This window comes from Saccopteryx bilineata, chromosome 4 (genome assembly GCF_036850765.1).
Source record: "Saccopteryx bilineata isolate mSacBil1 chromosome 4, mSacBil1_pri_phased_curated, whole genome shotgun sequence".
Classification (NCBI taxonomy): Eukaryota; Metazoa; Chordata; class Mammalia; order Chiroptera; family Emballonuridae; genus Saccopteryx; species Saccopteryx bilineata.
The window spans coordinates 37,663,801-37,681,762 of record NC_089493.1 but is presented as its reverse complement, the minus strand read 5'-3'; the positions used below and the strand labels follow the sequence as shown (position 1 = coordinate 37,681,762).

General features: G+C 41.8%; 1 protein-coding gene across 1 annotated transcript in view; it reads left to right on the top strand.

Moving 5' to 3' along the window:
• RHOJ (ras homolog family member J) overlaps positions 1–6,086 on the top strand; it is an 85,572-nt gene extending 79,486 nt beyond the window's left edge. Inside the window, exon 5 of the mRNA XM_066276184.1 lies at positions 3,537–6,086. Within this exon, the coding sequence (XP_066132281.1) occupies positions 3,537–3,683 (147 nt within the window). The 3' untranslated portion in view covers positions 3,684–6,086. The remainder of the gene's footprint in view (positions 1–3,536) is intronic.
• Positions 6,087–17,962: the final 11,876 nt, after the last annotated feature.

Below are 17,962 nucleotides of genomic sequence, written 5' to 3'. Positions count from 1 at the left end.
TTGGCTATTGCTTCTAAATAGGTCACTTTGCTGCAAGAGGCAGAGGAAGCAGCTGCTATAAGAAAAGCTGCATTTCTTTGAGACAGTGTTCCATGTCACATCTTTGAGGGTGCAAATGGGTTTTTTGTTTTTTAGAAGGTTTTCTGGAAAACTGTTTTTGAGCAGTCCTTATAACATGGCTGTGACTTCTCCCTGCACCAGGATGAATTCTTCTCTCTGACCCTCAAGGCACCTGCTGCAGAGTTTATAATACTCACCTTATAACTGTTCTGTTTTTCACACACATTTCTCAAATCCCAAGTTGCTACTTTTCCTGGAACTATGAGTACAAAATAATGTTATAGTAATCCAATTGCGTAGTAATTCCTTGATCTACTATTTCATTATCTTTAGGAATGTCTGAGTCAGGACTGACAAGTTTGGGCTCCTCCTGCACCATTAAAAGGCAAACTGTGACACAACACGCTGTCAGCAGCACTGTGGGGGAGGAGAGGAGTGCACTGGCCCGTCTTTTAGGGCCAGACTGTCTAGAACCTCGTGTGTGAGCTGAACTCAGCCCAGCTCTCCTGTGATTTCCAGAATCCACCGAGGCTTGTGATCATTAGTGGGGAGGTGTTCCAGATAGAATGGCCCACAGAACTTCCTGAGTATTTTTTGCAGGATGACTGACAAGAGCTAGCGTATTACAAATATGCATTCAGTTGACACATTCACAAGAGTAGCGTGCTTTTCACACGTGTTCATACCAAGCATTGAACACAATCCCAAAATGGAACAAATGACATTTCATGACATTATTAGCAAAATTTTCTCTACCTTTTATCCCTCTCTTGTATCTAACTGTTTTCCATTATTAAAAAAAAAAAAAAAAGTGATGTTCTAAACCACAGGCCAAGCCATGGTAAAAATGAAAGTCATAAGATAGATCTTCAGGATCCAATAGCCTTTCTTTGGGTGTTTTCCTTTTAGCTCCCACAGTAACCATTCTTTGTACCCTTTTCCAGAAAAAGTACCTAATATCTGGACCCAATCAGAACAATTTTATTTCATGCTGTTTTTATATTGGTGGGTTTTCAAGTGAATGGACAACCTCTTTTCATTAATTTTCTGCTTGACCGGCTTCCTGCAGAGAAGCTGAGGGATAAAGGTTCCAGTTACTGTCATAAAAGAAGGCAAAGAATGCCTGATCAGGTGGTGGCACAGTGGATAGAGTGTCAGATTGGGACACAGAGGACCCAGGTTCGAGCCCCGAGGTCACTGGCTTGAGTAAGGGCTCATCTGGCTTGAGCGTAGGCTCAACGGCTTCAGCGCAGGGTTGCTGGCTTGAGCGTGGGATCATAAACATAACCCCAAGGTTGCTGGCTTGAGCAAGGGGTCTGCTGTAGCCCCCTGGTCAAGGCACATATGAGAAAGCAATCAATGAACAACTAAGGCCTCAACAAAGAATTGATGCTTCTCATCTCTCTCCCTTCTTATCTGTCTGTCCCTATTTATCCCTCTCTCTGACTCTCTCTCTCTCTCTCACTCGCTCACTAAAAAAAGAAAGCAAAGGACACAGAAAAGAGACCCAGATTCTGGGTTTACTTCTTTTGTTTTCTATTCAAATATCCTTAATTCACGTTACCTTCTCTGCTGTTCCCACTCTATTCTAATTTCTTTGATCCACAAATTTCTTTAGTCCACACATTACAAACTGGCTGGCTGCTGCCAAAGATATCCCACATCAGTTTTGGCTTGGCCCTCAGAGTATTTTTTTTAAATTGTTAAATATTAACTAAAAATCTAAATGTCCAACTCCTCTCGAAAAATACAAAGCTGGGCAGCAGTGAACCACCATCTCTGTGTGGCAACGATTGTCTAAAGCTGAGCAAGACTGCCAACTCTGGGGGCAGAGGGCACTTCACAGCCCTCCACGATCCCACCTCGCCCTGTCCCTGTCCTCTGGCAGCAGCCCCACTTTGCTCATTTGCATAAGCTATGGCCTTGACCTACATGTGGTTCTGCTACTCTGGCTTAGTCATTGCCCTGCTATGGTCTCCAGCGCACCATCCAGACACCCTCTTCAGAACCTCTTTGAATTCTTCCAAGTTATTTTTATAAGGTGAAGGCTACAACAGAAGCATTTCTCCATACGTCCTTCATATTAAAAGACTCACGTCAAACTGTTGGCTCATACTGACTTGGGGAGTACCTAAAACTCGGGGTGTCCTTCTCGTGAATTATCTCATGAAATTGACTCTGAAACATGGCCTGGTCTGTCCTACAGTTTTTCTAATGAGGACCTATCGTTCTGGCCTGAATTTCAATATTTCTCATAGGGATTTGGTGGTTATCAAATAGACCATAGTATGAAATCATTAAAAAGCTTCAAAATAAAGCCCTAAGCAAACACAAAATATTTTATTATTTAAATATGCACAGACTATCTACTGACAAGGAGGGTGCCTCTGTCAATAAATACATTTTATGATGTATTTTTGCTCAAACCAGATGAGCCCACGCTCAAGCTGGTGACCTCCAGGTCTCGAACCTGGGTCTTCCACATCCCAGTCTGACACTCTATTTTTATATGCTGTGGTTTTTTTAACTGCTTAAAAATATGCCTTTTAAAGTATCTTAAAACCAAATAATAACATCAATTGGATATTACCTTGCTGAGAGATACCTTATTGGAAGTGCATTTTATTCAAAAATGCACCAGGCACCAGGCAGTGGCGCAGAGCGTCGGACTAGTATGCGGAAGACCCAGGTTCGAGACCTGGAGGTCGCCAGCTTGAGTGTGGGCTCATCTGGTTTGAGCAAAAATTCACCAGCTTGGACCCAAGGTCACTGGCTCAAGCAAGGGGTTACTCGGTCTGCTGAAGGCCCGTGGTCAAGGCACATATGAGAAAGCAATCAATGAACAGCTAAGGTGTCACAATGCGCAACGAAAAACTAATGATTGATGCTTCTCATCTCTCTCCGTTCCTGTCTGTCTGTCCCTGTCTATCCCTCACTCTGACTCTCTCTCTCTGTCTCTGTCAAAAATAAATAAATAAATAAAATGACCTGTAAAACCGAATCATCTGCTCTCTGTATGCTTGACACTTTGCCTTACCATTTACAGACAGAGATGGATACATGTTACTTATACCAAATTTACACACTCTACGTACAGGTGAGAGCTAAAACCAACATCAGGTCTCCCTGTTGTTCACAAAATATATTAAAACCATATCATTCCTTTTGAATCCTCTATTAAGTTCCATATTTTTACATTCTTATATTAGGAATAAATGGCTATGGATCCTTTTCAGAATTTATTGCTGGCCAAAACTGATCCATGAACATTATTGTTAGTGGCAGAAAGTAAACAAATATCAATTTTTTTTAAATATCATGATAGCAGAGGCAAAATGGAACGCAAAACGAAAGCGTAATCCCGCGCGCCCCCAGGCTGTCGTCCGTGGCAGAGCGGCAGCCGGCTGGGCAGAGGCCGGCGCCCTGCGCTTCTCTCTCTGTTTGCCGCTCACGCCTCCCTCTCTTTTGTGTTTAAGATCGGAGCACAGTGCTACTTGGAATGCTCGGCCCTGACTCAGAAAGGTCTCAAAGCGGTGTTTGATGAAGCCATCCTCACCATTTTCCACCCCAAGAAAAAGAAGAAACATTGCTCTGAGTGTCACAGCTGCTGTTCCATTATCTGAGGCAGCTAGCGACCCACCTCCACCCCACCTGCGGGCGAGAACGGCAGCCACCCTCTGCGACCAAGCTCAAGCCAAGAAGGAAGGCATGACCAGAGAGGCAGTCCCTTCACACAGAGGCTTCTTCTCCGTCCTCGTGAGCCCTCCCAAGCACAGCCCACTAGCCAGCCAACTGCCACGTCCTCCCTGCCAGCGGGAAGCATCCACACTGCACACTCCATGAGGTTGCTGAGCCGGGGTTCCAGCCAGGGCCGCTGCTGACCGCGTTGGAAACCAAGTCAAAGCCTGTCTTGCCTCTCCCCTCCCATGAACGTGAAACTGATAGGAAATCATCGCAGGAAACCCAAAAAGGCCCTGGGATCCTGCACTGGTGGCCTTACTTGACATCTTTTACAGAACACGGGGATACAGTACTAGCCTCTTCTTCTGGACCCGCTATTCTACCTATGGGTCTTACATTCATCTGTATAATTTTAAGAAATTTACTAATATACCAGTTTACTCAGGCCTTACAATCATACCAAATTAGCCTAAAGACAAAGTATTTTATATTCATTTCTACGTTTAGCTTGTTGCTACCAAAGCTATTAGAACCAGCTTGAACCTCTGAATGCCTGGCTATAAGAAGATACAAGAAAATGTTAAAACTTTTGGAAATTTCAGAGCCATGATTTTTGAACCTGGATGAAAGAAAATGCTATCTGAATTGTTGCAGGTTACATTTTTGCCAAAGATTCACATCCCCCCTGGAAATGCTTGCATTGATGCGTAGCTTTCTTTTTTCTGTATATATATATATATATATGTCATGGCAAATGAGGAATGAACTGTGTTTAAGAAAGTGGCATTTTTGCTTTTCAATAAAATTGATTGAGGGGGGGGGAGAATACAGCAGACATATTTTCAAATATTCTTGATTCAGCAGAGTGAACTTTCCTACTCCCTCCCTCCCCGTGTGTCTCCTTTATCGCCCTTGATTTCACACTTCCTCCCATGCCCAATAGTAACCTGGCCTAAACAAAGGGTCTGGCCATGGGGCATGAAAAAGCATTTAAAAGTCCCCGAAAGTTAAGCAAAGCACCTCAATTTTTCCTCTTGCTTCTACTGAAAGCACAGTTGCCCCCTCCCCCTTTATCTGTGGTCTCCCTTCCTACAGTTTCAGTGACCCGTGGTCAATTGTAGTCTGAAAATATCCAATGGAATATTCCAGAAACAACGATTCATAATTTTAAAATTTCGTGCTGTTCTCAGTATTGTGATGAAATCTCGCACCACCTACTCCCTCCCACACGGAACATGAATTACTCCTTTGTCCAGCGTATCTGCAAGGCGTGCTATCTGCCTGTTAGTCACTGAGTAGCCATCTCAGTTATCAGATCAACTGGCCAGTATCGCAGTGCCTGTGTCCTAATAACCTTTATCTTACTTAATAAGGGTCCCAAAGCGTATGAGTAGTGATGCTGGCAATTCGGATATGCCAAAGAGAAGCTGTAAAGTGCTTCCTTTATGTGAAATGGTGTCTATGCATAGGAAACAAATTTGGCTCCAAGGATCCACTAGGGGGGTTTGGAACTTAACCCCTGCTGATGGGGGGGGGGGGGGCAGCTGTACTTCTCAGCTTGCCCCGTGTAAGCTCCCATTCCATTTCAATGACATTTTCCAAATGGTACTAGAATACTGCCTCTCCCTGTTTCCCATACTCATTGTCCCATATGTGTAGTCAGGGGCTAGATCTGTGAGTACCCAGCTCTGGACCCATTTATCCTCACTTTTCAAAAGGAAGTGCTCCGCAGAGCAGGGACTTTGGCGTTGGGGAAGTAAACGCCCCTAAGAAGGTTCTGTGTCCTTTCTGTATGACTTTTCCAAATACCCAGGGATCTGTTAGCACAGAGTGAGTTACTTCCCAGCTTTTAATTACAGACTGAGAAGGCTCCTAATTAGTCTCATTTTCTCACAATTACCCTAGAAACACCCAGGTAGGCACTTTATTTTTTATTTCAATTGCGTAAGCAAAATGCCTCTTTGCAACATGAAATTACACCGATTTTAGTTTAGGAATTTCCAGATTCTCACTGCTTCTGTTAGAAAAACTCAGTCTATCTAGGCCCCTCCGCTCCTGGAGAAAGCACGTAAAAACAGAAGCTTATGGTGCAGGAAGACTTTCCATGACACCCTGTCCGTGTTTTGGGTTTTTGTTTGTTTCTTACAATTTCTGAAATGTGTTTTCCCTTCTTCCACATTTTAAATTCTGTTTCCCTTCATCCCCCATCTAGTTGCTAAACATTCTTTTAAATACACACACACACACCAAACTAAAAGTAAACGGAGTTTTGTGAGTCAAAGCTTGACGAGAAAACAAGGATTTTCTGCTTTTGTAAATGGAAATAAATCTTGTATAAACTATAACTCTGCAGAGGTTATGAATTCATCCTTTGCAAACAATAATGAGCATTTAGTCCTGTAATAAACAAAGTACTGTTAGCCAGTTTTGTTACATTATTGCATAGTTACATCTTGCTAGAGGGCCACACCTCACTTTTCACTGATGTGGATAAAAGATTGAGAACCATATGTTTGCTTGGCCAAGGAGAATTGTCCAGATGTGTACATTATGGCTCCCCAGGCAACTGCCTCCCTAGTGGGCCACAGTGATTAACTGGTTCACAGTGGGAAGATCACTCTCTCTCTCTTGGAACTAGAGCCTAGAGAGACAGGTTGTGTGAGGGTGAGGCACAGGCTCCTAGAGGTCTTATGAGCTAATTAGTCAATAAAATAATGAAAAACAAAGCAACCTCAATAAGTTGATGGCATTGCACCAAATACATCACTTATCCCATTTCATGGTGAGATGTAGTTCATTTCACACACAGAAAAATATTTTTGCCATAAGATTGAATACAGTTATATCCTGAAACCAAAGATAAAAAGGGACATAGAAATCTGAAGAAGGGTCCTTTAATGGTCTATGCCATTTTTCAAAGTCAAAAAGGACAACTGATCTCCATTCAACAGTAGAGTCTTAAATTTTCAGAGCTAGAAGAGGCCTCAGAAACTATAGTCCAATCTCCTTATTGTTCAGATGAGGAAATTTAAGGTTAGATGTGTTAAAGAAGACATTTTGTGACAGAACTGGGGCAGATCTCAGTGTTTCTACTTCCCATCTATTGCCCTTCAACTCCATGCTATATCATTACCACATATATTAAGTTGGATTTTATTTGTATTTTTCTTAAGTGAAAAGAGGGGAGGCAGAGACAGACTCCCACATGCTTCCTGACCAGGAACCACCCAGCAAGCCCACTAGAGGGCAATGCTTTGCCCATCTGGGGTGTTGCTCCATTGCAACCAGAGCCATTCTAGCACCTGAGGCGAGACCATGGTGCCATCTTCAGTGCCCTGGTCAACTTAACTTGCTCCAGTGGAGCCTTGGCTGTGGGAGGGGAAGAGAGAGATGTAGAGAAAGAGAAGGGGGGAGAGGGTAAGGGGAGAAGCAGATGGTCACTTCTCCTGTGTACCCTGATCAGGAATTGAACTCAGGACATCCACATACCAGGCCAATGCTCTACCACGGAGCCAATCAACCAGGGCCTCAGTTGGACTTCTGTAGGTGTATTACTAGAATAGCATCTGTTTTTCCTATAGCTCCCAGCCACATTTCTAACACATGACTTAGGCCACTATAAGTAAGACAATCCATCAAACTAGTAGTATTAACTTAGAGACCAAAATTTGATGTGCCTGGAATCCACAGTATACAATATAATATAATCTCAATTCAATTGCACAGTATACCGCAACATAATCCCACTCCAATGGTTCAAATAATTAGTTGTCAGATTCCTTTTTTCAATCAGATGGCTGGTTGTTTGGTAGATGGACTATTTGGGCTATTTTAGAAACACAAAAATACTGAGATACAAGACAAAAGCCATGTCAATAGTAAGAAATTTGGGTTGGTTTCTGCCTAGAAAACTTATAGTCCAAGAACAGTCACTGAATAACTACAATAACTATAGAAACCATAACCCAGGAAGCACTAAACTGAGAAATCAAAAAGTAAACCTTACATATATGACAAGAAGGGAGTTTTAGTCATGAGACTTCAATAACAATGTGTCTGATCATCATGTCCATTTGAAAGGTTCTGGTCCCTAAGTGTCAGACAAAATGGATATAACCATACACAATTTTCATAGAACCACCAATAAGGAAATAAAACTTAAACAGTAGTAAAGAAGCTATCATACCCACATTCACAATTTTAGGAAAATTTTTGAAAAAGTTAAACCAAGAATTTGAAGCCAAAATGTCATTATTTAGTGTTAAGCTCTTGTGAGTAATAATCTTGCAAAGTGGATAGTTTTCAGGGAGAAATATTTGACTTGAGGTAAGCCTTTAAAGATGCAGTATTGCATTCATAGAAGCAAACTCATCCATGAGTCCAAAGTGATGGAAGAGTAGAAATTGAAGTGTTGCTTTAAAGGAATGTTTGATACCATGCTGGAGATGATTATCTAACCACAGACATCTTTGGTTTTAAATCTACCCCTAGGTAAAAGCCGGAATGCAAAATGTGCATTCTCTCTCAACTGAGAAAACCATGAGTCACCAGCTATTCTCTTAAGAGTCAATGAATAGGCTGCCCAGTACAAATCATAAAATTCAACAAAATATTTTTATTTCAAGGACCATTAGGAACACAGAGGAAAAGAGCAGATCAGGGAAACCGAGTTTCCTAAGAGAAAGTTAAGTATTTTGTTAAAGGACGCATTCAGAGAATAGAGAGAAACCTATAACCAAACACAAGGCAAACACACACACGTGACAGTTCTCCCAGAGAATTCCTCCTTGTTGCCTGGTCTCCTGAGGCATAGGGAATAGAGGACTGCTAATGTGAAGAGCATCCCGCATTTCTCAGTATCTCAGCAGAGTCAACCATTACGGTTAATTGTGTGACAGTCCTAGATAATTTCACCTCACAATTCATTAGAAATGGATGAAATGTTGAACGATGCTATGGGGGGGGGGGGACAAGGGGATGGGGGCTCTCTAACAGTAGTGCAGGTTATCACCCTCACATTCTTTCTACTAACGTAGAACAGGCAGTCAAGAGAAACTTACCAAGAAGTGTAAGTTATTTTGAAAGTTTCCTTGAGAAAGAACATGACTTAAAACCTGAAAAGGATGACTTTGGGATATCTGGACAGTTCCTTGTATGGATGATATTTAATCATCTTCAGTGAAATATATCTAAATGGAAATGTTTCATTTAAAACGTACAACAGTGCCTGACCAGGCGGTGGTGCAGTGGATAGAGCGTCTGACTAGGATGCGGAAGGACCGAGGTTCAAGACCCCAAGGTCGCCAGTTTGAGCGCAGGCTCACCTGGTTTGAGCAAAAGTTCACCAGCTTGGACCCAAGGTCGCTGGCTCGAGCAAGGAGTTACTTGGTCTGCTGAAGGCCCATGGTCAAGGCACATATGAGAAAGCAATCAATGAACAACTAAGGTGTTGCAATGAAAAACTGATGATTGATGCTTCTCATCTCTCTCTGTTCCTGTCTATCTGTCCCTATCTATCCCTCTCTCTGACTCTCTCTTTGTCTCGGTAAATAAATAAATAAATAAATAAATAAATAAATAAATAATGTACAACAGCAATAATGGAGTACAAAAATATAAGATAAAGCAACAATTCATGGTGCTTCGATGGCCAACAAAGACCAGAAAGGAAATTAAATCACCAAGCTCTACAGGCACTCCAGGCATCAGAGTCTTGGCCCTGCCTCTTAGAGAGCTCTCTGGGTTAGGGCAGGAATGAGTCAAGGAGGGTTTGGCTCATCTCTGAATTGTGGGAGGCAAGTTCAACAACGGTTCTTGGCTTTCAACTTCCACTGCAGGAAATTAGAGTTAAAGATGAATGATTAATCTTGGTCACAATCTATTATTTCTCTCCTTTGGGAATATTATATCACAATCCAGAGTTGTTTTGTGCATGTGTTTTAAACATGTTCTACCCTGGTAATTTCATTTTGTTCTCAGTTCTTTGGTGACTCAGAAACTTCCTGACGCTATTTAACTGAAGTCATGTTGTTGCATTTTCAGCCACAACCTCCAAGCCTTCCAGGCGATATAGTTATCCTTGATGAATAGGTTCTGACCAGTGTTTTAGGGGATATGTCTGGAGCAATCTGAGGAGAGGGTCCCCAAGGCCCAGAACTGAGCCCCACCTAGAAACCATAGTAGCACAAGCCTCCCAGGGACCGTACACAAGTCAGTCTTTTGAATTTATGGTAATTCTTTGGAGGAAAAAAAAAATCCTCTCTCATGGCAGAGCTATATGTTTGTGGCAGCTTTGTAAATCCACACCAAAAAGTGTCACCACCTACCATTTTTTAAGTCAGTTTTTTTTAAGGATTTGGGGTTTTTTTCTCCCTAGAAGAGCCATCAGCCACAATGTAAATAAATTCTACATTCTTCTCATCGCCTGGTTTAAATTGGGTTTTGTGCCTGACCAGGCAGTAGCGCAGTGGATAAAGTGTTGGCCTGGGATGCAGAGAACCTAGATTCAAAATCCTAAAGTCACCAGCTTGAGCGTGGGGTCATCGGCTTGAGCGTGGGATCATAGACATGACCCCATGGTCACTGGCTTGAGCCCAAAGGTCACTGGCTTGAAGTCTAAGGTTGCTGGCTTGAGCCCAAGGTCACTGGCTTGAGCAAGGGTTCACTGGCTTGGCTGGAGCCCCCCGGGCAAGGCACATATGAAAAAGCAATCAATGAACAACTAAGGAGCCACAACAAAGAATTGATGCTTCTCATCTCTCTCCTTTCATGTCTGTTTGTCTCTCTGTCTTTCTCTCTCTCTCAAAAAAAAAAGTGTTTTTCTCTGAGTAAACACTGTAAGTACCTCTCAGCAGAATTTTACCCCAACTGAAACAGTCTACGTTTCTCCCTGATTGATATGACAAGGGAAGGACAGCAAACCTGCTCACAATTGGTTTTCTTGAAATTTGCTTCTTATGTGATGACTCTTCTGTGTACACGTATCATAATTAATGACATATTATTTCATACACTCTTTAGCCTTGCAATTTATTTTGTGCCATATTCTGAATTTCAAGTTGTTAGTCTTTTCTCCTACTCTCATTTCTGGGTTATCTGCGGGAGTCTCCAGCAGCTCCTCCAGGAAACTGCCTTCCCAGGCCTCTGTTAGAAGGGAAAATTATCTAGCCCTTTACTCAAAGTGTGGTCCAGGAACCCACAGCATGAGCATTTCCTGGGAGCTAATTAGGGCTATAGAATCTCAGGCCCAGTTCAGACCTAAGGAATCCAAGTCTTCATTTTTAATAAGAGCCCCACGTGACTTGTGTGCACATAAAAATTTGAGAACACTGATCTATGAGACAACCAAGTTCATCATTAGTCTTTACACCCAGATGTGGAGCTGCCCGATGAAGAAACCCTCAGCTTCACTTGACTTTGGGCATTCCTTAGGCTGATGTTTTAGTTGTTCACATTTATTGGATGGGTAAAAAGGTTTTCGGAAGCCCTTTTTCTTTCTTGTCATATGCTACCCAGCTGCGGAAAAGGGAAAGGCATATTTTGGAATCAAAAGAGAAAAGCAGCATCTGGTTTGAGCAATCTGCTAATTCTCCGAAGGACTTCTGTCCTGAACATCTTTCTAGTGTTTATAAGGGAGAAAAAAAAGTTTCCCTTAGAATGATTTTCCATGAAGAAATAATAAAGATTCATACTGCATGAAGTTATAAGATGAAAATAAAACAAATTTCTGAGGCATAAAACTTTCGATGACACTTCATTAAGACAAAGTGCTCTTGATGCCAAATAAGGATCGACTGCCAACAGCTTGTCCCCTAAGCAGGGTGCTCCTCAGATTTCTGTGTGTATCACCCTGAGCTCAGACAGAGCTATAGTCACTTACTTAATATGTTTTTACTAAACATCACCAGGAACCATGCTTTGTTCTCTCTGCCCACACCCCACCTTGTGTACGAGAGTCCTTTAAATGAAATACACGCGTGCGCGCGCGCGCGCGCGCGCGCACACACACACACACACACACACACACACACTGAAGCTTATCGCCTAATTCAAGTTCCACTGTTGCTAAAGACATTCTGAAGGCAAATCATACCTACCTTCAAAACAAATAAAGAAAGAGCACAGGATAACCACTTCCTTTGACCTGAAGATGGCAGAATAAGGACCAGAGGTCCTTGCCCACATACAGTCTGTAAGGCATCACCCGCTCTGTAGAGGACCGCCTCTGCCTCCTGCAGCAGCCAGCCCTTTGCACTGGCAACAGTTCTGACTGTGGCGATTTCCACCAGGTTTCTTCCTTCCTGCACTAGGCTACAGGAGCCCACGTGTGTCCAAAACACCCTTAAACCCGTGTCGGGAGTCAGCCAGTTTACACCAGTTCAACAGAACCGATACCTAAGTTTTGGTTGAGTTTGGCGAACTGGTTGTAAAACTGGCACTTGCAATCGGGGTTCTCTCTAAGGTGGGTGCCTGGGCAGCCGCCCAATGTGGAAATCACAAATTCACATTCCTTACTCTTTTTTAACATTCATCTGTGCAACACAGTATCCTAAGTGCCTGTAGTCATGTTCATTCCATCCATAGGTAAAAACATTGCAAGTGAGGACACCAATCAAGAAGCAATATGGAAATAACTCAAATAACAGTTTTATTGTTTTTTGTCAGGTATTATTTAATACATTTTCATTACTGTTTTAAAACTATTATAACATAATCCAGTTTTGTATACCTCTTTTATTGTTCTTATTTAACTATTAAATGTACGAAAATAATAAACTACCTTTCGGTATATTGTTTTTTTATACTTGCAGCGGTCATTAGGGCAGAGAACTGGTTGTTAAATTATTTGAATCCCACCACTGCCTTAAACCTAAGAGCTTTAAAACTGGGACAGCTTTTACAACTGGGAGTAGCTCGGCTACCCAAAGTGGCTAGCATCCTCGGAAGGGTTTAATCAAATGCAAAAACAGAGTCTTACAAAAGATTATTTTCATTACTGCAAACATATCCCTGATTTTTTCTCATAACCACTGGTACAAGCTGCCAAAAAAGAGTTTCTTACACCAGGGACTGCCTGTCCTCCAACAGCCCGCCACAGCCCTGCACACCCACACACTCACTCTCCTCCCCAGGCCATAGAATAAAGTCGATCTTATCTTCTTCGTAAGAAACAAGTAGGGCAAGAAAACTGGACAATAATCAATCTCTCTTCAAGAGTCCATTTACTTGTAGTTTGTTTTAGAGCGAGAGAGAGATGAAGGGGGGTAGGAGAGAGATGAGAAGCATCAACTCATAGTTGCTGCATTTTAGTTGTTCATTGATTACTTCTCATATGTGCCTTGATGGGGGTGAGGGGCTCATGCCTAACCTGTGACCCCTTGCTCAAGCCAGCAACCTTGGGCTTCAAGCCGGTGACCTTGATGCCACACTGAAGCACTGACCCTCCACTCAAGCCAATGAGCCGGCACTATAGCCAGCGACCTCAGGGTTTCAAACTGGGGCCCTCGCACAGAAAGGCAATTTAGGGAGCTCAAAAAACAACTCAACGAACACAAAGAATATATTACCAAGGAAATTGAAACTATAGAAACAAATCAAACAGAAATGAAAAACTTAATTCATGAACTGAAAAACGAAGTAACAAGCTTAGCTAATAGAACAGACCAGATAGGATTAGTGACATAGAAGACAGGCAACTTGAGGCACAACAGAGAGAAGAAGAGAGAGATTCAAAAATTTTTAAAAATGAGAAAGCCCTACAGAAATTGTCTGACTCCATCAAAAAGACTAACATAAGAATAATAGGTATATCAGAAGGACGAACTGGGGCCCTCGGCGTCCCAGGCCGACACTCAATCCACTGCACCACCAGGGGATTTGATTCACTATCCCTCAACAGTAACATGAAATCCGACTTCAACACATCTGAGAGCCTCCCTTCATTTGAATAAAAGTGTTTCTGCTGAATGAAGCACGTTGAAATAATTAAGTGCTAAAGAAGGGAAACCCTCTGATCAGAGCCCACTTGCTTCTGTTCCCCCCCTTTGTCTGCAGCTTACAGCGTAGAGACTGGCCTGAGGGAATTGATGCTACCTTGATTCCTTTTGGCACTGTCCTGAAGTTGGCTTGGATTTTGTTAATGCTGAAATTTGCAGCTGATTTCCGTTGGACTCTGTTTCTCGTTAACTGGCGCTTAGGTTTCAAATGGGAGATGTTACAGCATTAGCCTCTAAGCTTGCTCAAGCAGAACCCAAAAGCTGAACAAAATCTTCCTCTTAAAAACATTTCCAACATATTTTAAAATGCTGATGTCTTAATTCCACTCAGTAACATTTGTCCCCCAAAATATTTTTATTTTGATATGCAGATTCCAAAAGGGAAATGGAAAATGGAAGTTTAAAAACAGCCTAGAAGCTGGCTCTGGCCAGATGGCTCAGTGGATGAAGCATCATCCGAGTGCGCTGAGGTCATGGGTTCATTCCCAGTCAGGGCACAAACAGGAAACAATCAAAGAGTGCACAACTGGATGGAATTGACTAGATAGAGTGGGTGAGTTGATGCGTGAGTTGATGATTCTCTCTCTCTCTCTCTCTCTCTCTCTCTCTCTCTCTTCCTTCCTCTCTCATTTAAATAAGTGGAAAAATTTAAATAATAATGATAATAGAAACAGCCTGCCTAACCAGACAGTGGCACAGTGGATAGAGCATCAGATTGAGATGCATAGGACCCAGTTTCGAAACCCTGAGGTCGCTGGCTTGAGCACAGGCTCACCAGCTTGAGCATGGAGTCACTGGCTTGAGCATGGGATCATAGACATAACCCGATGGTCACTGGCGTGAGCCCATAAGTCACTGGCTTCAGGCCCACAGTCACTGGCTTGAACCCAAGGTGGCTGGCTTGAGCAAGGGGTCACTCACTGTGCTAGAGCCCCCTGGTCAAGGCACATATGAGAAAGCAGTCAATGAACAACTAAAGTGCTGCAACAAAGAATTGATGCTTCTCATCTCTCTCCCTTCCTGCCTGTCTGTCCCTATCTGTCCCTCTCTCTATCTCTGTCGCTAAAAATAATAATAATAGTAATAAGCAGCCTGGAAGCTTAGATCACCTTCCTTTGAAGGTATACCTCAACATGTTGTAGATGTATCAGGAATCTGCACAATAAACACAGTAAGGCCCAGAAAGAATGATCTGCTCATGTTTCCTGTAGAAAGAATTTGCAAACTAACAGGATTAAATTTATATTTTAAGTGCATAATTCTGCATGTATACATCCTCAAGATAATGACTATTTATGATGTCCCTATATCCTTTATAATGTGTATATAGTATATTTTAAGTGAATAGGTGCTCTTTCAAATGGTTTTAAGTTGTATAATATTATTTGTGACTCAGAGATATTTACATTTATTCCTTGCTGGAAATCCTATCTTCAACATCACAAATAAATAAATAAATAAATAAATAAATAAATAAATGAAGTTACCATTCTCATGTTGGTAATAATTGATATTCTTTGTTAAAACAAAATGTTTTCTTTTTCTTTCTTTTGGGGAATGTTGTTTGGCTGGTTGGTTTACTTTTGGGAAGTGGTTGTATTGGGGGTTTGAATGACTTTCCAGAAGCCCCAATTTTAAAAAAAATTATTATTTATTGATATTAGTGAGAGAGGAGGGGCGGGAGAAAAGGAGACAGGAACATGGACCTGTTCCTGTATATGCTTTGGACTGGGATCAAACCGGCAACCTCTTCACTTTGGGATGTTGCTAACCAACCGAGCTATCCAGCCAGGGCAGAAGCTCCAATTTTTTTTTCTTAAGTGAAAGGTGGAGAGGCAGACAGGTAGGTTCCTGCATGTGTCCCAACTGGGATCCACCTGACAAGCCCCTACCGGGTAGGTGACACTCTGTCCATTTTGGGCTGCTGTTACATTGCTCTGCAACTGAGCAGTTTTAGCGCCTGAGGTGAGGCCATGGAGGTCACTCAGGGCCAGTTTGCTCGAAACATTCCAGCCGTGGCTGCAGGAGATGGTGGGAGGGAAGGTGAAGGAGGAGGTGGTGGAGAAGCAGATGGTTGCTTCTCCTGTGTGCCCTGACCAGGAATTGAACCCAGGAATTCCACACAGTGACGCTCTACTGCTGAGCAAACCAACCAGGGCCTGAAGCCCCAATTTTTTAACAATAGATTCTGTGTATAACGAAGCCCTTTTTTGTTAACTCAATTATTCAGTCTGCTAACGAAATGGCACAGCTGGAGGAACCTCAAGTCAAATATAAAGCCAAAGAGCTTAGGAAATGTTTACTTTACTCCTGATAATGAGGACCTGAAACAGAGAATCGAATAATCCCTTAACATCTTTAGCATTGGAAACAAATCTCTGCCTTACCCTACCAATCACAGTGCTTGCTCGCACACTCCTCTTTTTCTCCTCTTTTCTCTATGTATGGTTTCTTCAATAGCCGTATCACCTCCTCAGAGGTCATTAGCACTCCCTTCACACACCCCAAGATAACAACAACTAGCTATTGAGCCTAGATCTCCTCATTCCAATGCCAAACAACCGCATTCATTAAAACAAAGGAGGATCATGGTAAAAGGAATACCAGAAGATTCATCGTGCAAATAAGGATCAAAACTCTTCAAATCCAGTAAACTGTTTCACCAGTAGAAAATTTCAATAAAACTTGCGGAATTTGCTAAAAGAATGGTTTAAAGGTTACTTCTTAATAAGTCAGTGTGTTGAAGAAAACCAAAAAGGATAAGGCGCATATTATTTTTAAGAAAACATCTCTTGAACGAGGGAGACAAGAACTCCCCCTTGGAAAACTTAATGAAATAACAGTTTGTTTTATCAATGCTACATTATTTTCAGTTAGAGATACAGTTCATTTATCTCAGGGATGCTTTTTATTGTATTAAAAATCTAATTATTTTGTAGAGTCAATTGGGTCACTGCAGCAGAATTTGGTACCTTCCTGGTACCTCATTCATTTTCTAATCAATGGATGAAGGGAAATGGGAATTGCTGTTTTAATCAATGGATCTAATAAACCCCAAAGTAGAATGAGCTGTGAGAATCTATATTCTTCCTTTAAAAAAATACTGTCACAAGCGGGGGGAAAATCAGGGAAATTTACCATCTCCTTACCGTTTATTAATTGCAAAATCAACATACTTCCAAGAGTAAGAAGTTGCTGGGAGTTCGTTTTATCCAGAGTCCCCCTAAAAGGCTCTGGGCCATCATCCCCTTGCTAGTGCTCACATTACCTGGGAAACACAACCTTCATCTCTGCAGCTGCCTCTTTAAATTTCCCTTTGAGGCTCCACTCCTTTTCTCCCTCCGTCTCTCCTAATGGGAGCTTTAACTTGAGCAACAACAGCAAAGCATCATCTTCCTAGAGCAGGGGTTGGGAACATATTTGGCTGAGAGAGCCATGAACGCCACATACTTTAAAATGTAATTCCGTGAGAGCCATACAACAACCCGTTTACATTACGCATTATCCAATAAAAATTTAGTGTTGTCCCGGAGGACAGCTGTGATTGGTTCCAGCCACCCGCAACCATGAACATGAGCGGTAGGAAATAAATGGATTGTAATACATGAGAATGTTTTATATTTTTAACGTTGTTATTATTTTTATTAAAGATTTGTCTGCGTAAAGAATGAAACTCGACTACAGCCTGTCCCCGTGTACTAAAATTAATTCAAAATGGATCAAAGACCTAAATATAAGACCTGAAACAATAAAGTACATAGAAGAAGACATAGGTACTAAAATCATGGACCTGGGTTTTAAAGAACATTTTATGAACTTGACTCCAATGGCAAGAGAAGTGAAGGCAAAGATAAATGAATGGGACTACATCAGAATTAAAAGTTTTTGCTCAGCAAGAGAAACTGATATCAAAATAAACAGACAGCCAACTATATGGGAACTGATATTTTCAAACGACAGCTCAGATAAGGGCCTAATATCCAAAATTTACAAAGAACTCATAAAACTCAACAACAAACAAACAAACAATCCAATAAAAAAATGGGAAGAGGACATGAACAGACACTTCTCCCAGGAAGAGATACAAATGGCCAACAGATATATGAAAAGATGTTCAGCTTCATTAGTTATTAGAGAAATGCAAATCAAAACTACAATGAGATACCACCTCACTCCTGTTAGATTAGCTATTATCAACAAGACGGGTAATAGCAAATGTTGGAGAG